The 4,709-nt window shown below is 46.3% G+C and overlaps 1 protein-coding gene across 1 annotated transcript in view; it reads left to right on the plus strand.

Annotated features, from left to right (window-relative positions):
• The first annotated feature begins 267 nt into the window (after window positions 1-267).
• Window positions 268-4,709, plus strand: part of FGF6 (fibroblast growth factor 6) — a 17,392-nt gene continuing 12,950 nt past the window's right edge. The window contains exons 1-2 of the mRNA XM_006862676.1: window positions 268-657; window positions 1,965-2,068. Of these exons, the coding sequence (XP_006862738.1) occupies window positions 312-657; window positions 1,965-2,068 (450 nt within the window). The 5' untranslated portion in view covers window positions 268-311. The remainder of the gene's footprint in view (window positions 658-1,964; window positions 2,069-4,709) is intronic.

Raw genomic sequence — 4,709 nt, forward strand, 5'->3', positions numbered from 1 at the left:
CAGGGTGATGATGGGTGGAGGGGAGGGCCGGGCTCCTGAACTATAAAGATAGGTCAAATCAAATATAATCACCTCGGGGCAGAGCTAGTGGGCAAGCGAGTGTCCCCAAGCCATGGTCTCTACCAGCCGCGACTCAGCCTGGGTCCCTCTGCTCCCGACCCGAGTGCCCGAAGCAGGCTTTGGTTTCATGTCAGCAGTCTTCATCTGCCTTCCAAAAATAAGCCCCTGCCGCCATGCCGAGGGCAGAAAAACAAGAAGGGCGGTATTTTTAGGGCCATTAATTCTGACCACGTGCCTGAGAGGCAAGGTGGATGGCCCTGGGACAGCGCCTGTTCATCACTATGTCCCGGAGAGCAGGCCGCCTTCAGGGCACGCTGCAGACTCTCATCTTTCTCGGAGTCCTAGTGGGCATGGTGGCTCCTTCGCCTGCAGGCACTCGCGCCAACAACACGTTGCTGGACTCAAGGGGCTGGGGCACTCTGCTGTCCCGGTCTCGAGCTGGGCTAGCTGGAGATATCGCCGGGGTGAACTGGGAAAGTGGCTATTTGGTGGGGATCAAGCGGCAGCGGAGGCTCTACTGCAACGTAGGCATCGGCTTTCACCTCCAGGTGCCCCCGGATGGTCGGATTCACGGGACCCACGAGGAGAATCCCTACAGTGAGTACAGTTGCAACCTGCTGGGATGCTTGGGGGCTTGGGTTCCAGAGCAGCTGAAAGATGAAAGGGGTTTGTTCTCATGGATGAGGAACCAGTTAGACCAGTTGGTGTTGAGCCAATTCCAAGTCATGGTGACCCCATCCATGTGTGTCAGAGTACCACTGTGCATCATAGGGTTTGCAGTGATGGAGTCTTCAAGTCTTTCTTCCAAGGTGTCTCTGGGTGGACTTGAACCTCCAAACTTTTGATTAGCAGCTGAGTGTAATAACTATTTGCACTACCCAGGGAACGCAAAGCAATTTTATTTATCATGAATGTGCCTACATGCATGCCCACCTTCTCAGACTCAGTTAAACCCTGCCTAGCTGCACGCACAGTATACTGAGAGCCATTGTCTCCCAAAGCTCCTGTTGCATTAATTACATCAGATTGTTGTTTGTTGTCGAGTCATTTCTGACTCATAGAGGACCTGTAAGATAGAGTTGAAGTAGCTGAAGGGTTCAAACTGCTGACTTTTGGATCTGCAGCTAAGCGTTTAACCACGGTGTCACCAGGGCTGTTTGCTACAGCATTACTGGCCCATCACACACCCATGACAAACCATTGGAAATCATTCGCCTGGGAAGCCAGAGATAGGGGTGGGGAGAAAGAGTTAGGAATACTTGGCCCAAATTAGCAGCTTATTTTTACGCTGCTCCCCTCTTTGAGAAGGAAAGGCAAGTGGCTTGCAAAATTTCCAGCTAAGGCATGTCATTCTTTTGCTTTCAACCTGCCCTCTCTATTTCCAGGTCCTTCTATAACAATTTGATGGGTTGCTGTCTGGATAGACTTCCCTATCTGTAACAGGCTGAGGACACAGGATCCAGGCAAACCATCAACTTTCGAGTGGCTGCAGCATTTTAGAGATTAGATGAAGGGAATTTGTTGAAATATATGGAGTGTATATTTTTAAATAGAATAAAAGATTAGTGTACAGTCATTTTTTTTCTCTCAAGCCAAGGACCTTATATAATTATGTCAATGAAAGCCAAGATTCAAAGCTAATCTCAAGTAGAAAGATGAATGATAATCTCACTCCCCAACTCTGATGTTAGACTTTTCCTTGCAGATTAGGATTTCTAACAGTACAGTAGCAGGACTTCACCATTCTTGCAGGAGGGATCTCCCAAAGTTAGAAGGAAAAGGATAGAGACAATGAACGGTGTCTAGGAGAAGGGGATGGATTTAGATGCCCTTTTCAGATCACACTACTGATCTGTGATGGTCTGCATAAGCCTGAGGTAACATGGCCTCTGTTTCTTTGTTAGGTTTGCTGGAAATTTCCACAGTGGAACGAGGTGTGGTGAGTCTCTTTGGAGTGAAAAGTGCCCTCTTCATTGCCATGAACAGTAAAGGAAGATTGTACACAACGGTGAGTTTATCAGACCAGGGGAAGCTCCAGGTCTTATGAAGTCCGAAGCTTATGAAATGTAAGGAAATTTTGAGTAGAGAAGTGAATATTTATATAGAATGAGAAAAGAAAGAATTGTGGAAGGAGCTACACATGTGAATTATTTCAGAGTAATTATTAGAGCAAATGAGGGGCCTTGACAAGACCTAAGAGGCTGAAGAAACACCTTATTGTGTGAGTTGCCTCAGAGTCAGTTCCAACTTATAGTGACCTTAGGTATAACAGAAAGAAATGGTGCCCAATCCTAGTCCATCTTCACAATGGAGTAGGTATGTTTGAGCCAGTGTTTAGCTATTGTGTCAACCCATTTCACAGAGGGCTTCCTTTGTTTTCATGCTCTACCACACTCCATTGGCTTCAGTTCATTGGTATCAGTATGAACCCTGTATTACCTCATCCCACCTGCCAGAGCTTTTGCAATCAAACAGGAACTGTAGCTCAGAAGGAAATGTGTGCTCTGACATAAATGGGTCATTCAGGCTCACAAGCAGGCTGTTGTTGTTGTAGTTGTTAAGTGCCATCGAGTCGGGTCCGACCCATAGCGACCCTGTACAGGGTTTCCGAGGGTGTAAATCTTTACGGGAGTAGAAAGCCTCATCTTTCTCCCGCGGAGCGGCTGGTAGTTTCGAACCGCTGACCTTAAGGCTAGGGGAAGATAAAACCTACGTTTCAGCCTGTGCTTTTCTGACCCTGCCACACACCGCTTCTGGGAGAGTGGATGTTAGCACTTGGTTAATGCAACCAGCTTCTAAACCATTTACCAAAAGCTCAACTATCTCTTTGTCTTACTCATTTCTGGCTCTTTCAGCCTGTGATTAGGATTATTTCAAAATACAGATTGGGAAAATTGTCCTAAGAGGTTGGAGAAACAGAATTGTTTTGACAGGGATGTTATTATTGTTAGGTGCCATCAAGTTAGTTCTGATCCATATCAGCCACTTGTGCAATGAACAAAATTCTGCCCGGTCCTGCACCATCCTCACACCTGTTGCTATGTTTGAGTTCATTATTTTCTTTTAACTGTTTTGTTGTGAATTATGTGATAGTTTACATGGGAGAACATTAGTTTTACATTCATTCTATCGTATATCCTTTCATTGCCATGGTAACAATCCACTCCACACATCATCAACCAACCAAAGGGTTTACCCTGCAAGCCTGCTCCCCAGTCATCAGCACACAGCCCCTCTCCCTCTGTGGGTCTAAAGTCCCCAGCTGCTCCATCTCTCTGCCTCCATCTCTGGCGTCACTGCTTCTCTGGAGAGGGTCCCGCTCTCTGCTCTTCTCCCTTGAAGGTCCCAGGGCCCTCTGCTGCTAGACTGCAAAGTTAATCACTCCCCTCCTTGCTACAAAATGTCTACCTTTACATTTCCAACCCTCACAATCAGTCCTGATAACAATTATTCACTATTGTATCACAAGATACCTATCCGCATCTCTTTTCATCAGCCCCGCCCAGACAGAGTGGATACTCCTCAGTGGAGATTCTACCTTCCTCCGCGCCCTCTGGATCTAGACTCCGTCTTGAAAGCTTGTAAGCCAGTCACTTCTTGCCTTTGTAGCACCCCCATTTTGGGTAGCCAATGTCCAAGTTGCCCATCCCTGTCTACTCTGTGTATGGATGGTGTGGGAATGATCCTTGCTATAAAGATTTGTTCCTTTTGAGCTACTGCATCCATAGGTGTAGGTCAAGTTCATCAAATTGTATCCAATTACTCTTTTTTTCCTCTTCTTTCTTTTTCTAGTTGAGCTCTGATCATCCAGTCATTGAAGCCAGGTCAAGTGTGTCATCCAGTCATTGAAGCCAGGGTATTATCTGCAAGTGTGGGTGTTCTTGTGCATATGCCCTCTCTTCTTATCCACTGGATGCTTCACTCTCCACTCTAGTCCTCTGCAGCTATGTCACTGACTCTGGGCCCAAGAGTCCTCAGGTCTTTCCACACTGCTGGACAACCAGATCTCCACTCGAGTTCACAGGAGTCTATTGAACTTCCCCTTATCGGTGACGAACGTGGTCACCAAATAGAGCGTGTATTCCCATTGAGTCTTAGTCTTTGAAGGGGGTTTGCTCTGAGTGGACCCAACCACTTGCCTTGATGTCTTCTGGGCGAGCAACTTGCTTGTTCTTCTAGTAATCAGTCGGACTGCCTATATTGTTTTGTATTTTTCCTGTCGGGCTTTTTTTCAAGAAGTATCTTCTGTTCTTCTAGCCACTCCAGGCTGGTCTGCCCATCCTTTCAAGTGGAAAATTCCCATCTCTGAAGATTCTAGATGCTGTTCAGGATTCCACCTATAGTCTTATGTAATGCAGAGGCTCCACAGGAAGCCTCCTTCACTGGGCACATTGTAGCCCCATTTTAGGTATTCCAATCAGTTATAGGCAGAAGACAGACTTAAAAGCTTTCTATGGTGATATTTCTGGCTATTTCTTTCTCTCCCCCTCCAGTGTATATTTTATAATGGTATGCAGGGAAACCAAGATTCAAAAGACAGTCAAACATCTTAACGTTATTTCCCCCCTTTTGCCCATTCCAACCATTTCTCAATCCCTGTATCCCAGAGCCCTGTTGTTCTAAGGTTGTGCATACATCATTCTTTACTT

The sequence above is a fragment of the Chrysochloris asiatica genome, unplaced genomic scaffold, assembly GCF_000296735.1.
Source record: "Chrysochloris asiatica unplaced genomic scaffold, ChrAsi1.0 scaffold00050, whole genome shotgun sequence".
In the NCBI taxonomy this organism is placed as follows: domain Eukaryota; kingdom Metazoa; phylum Chordata; class Mammalia; order Afrosoricida; family Chrysochloridae; genus Chrysochloris; species Chrysochloris asiatica.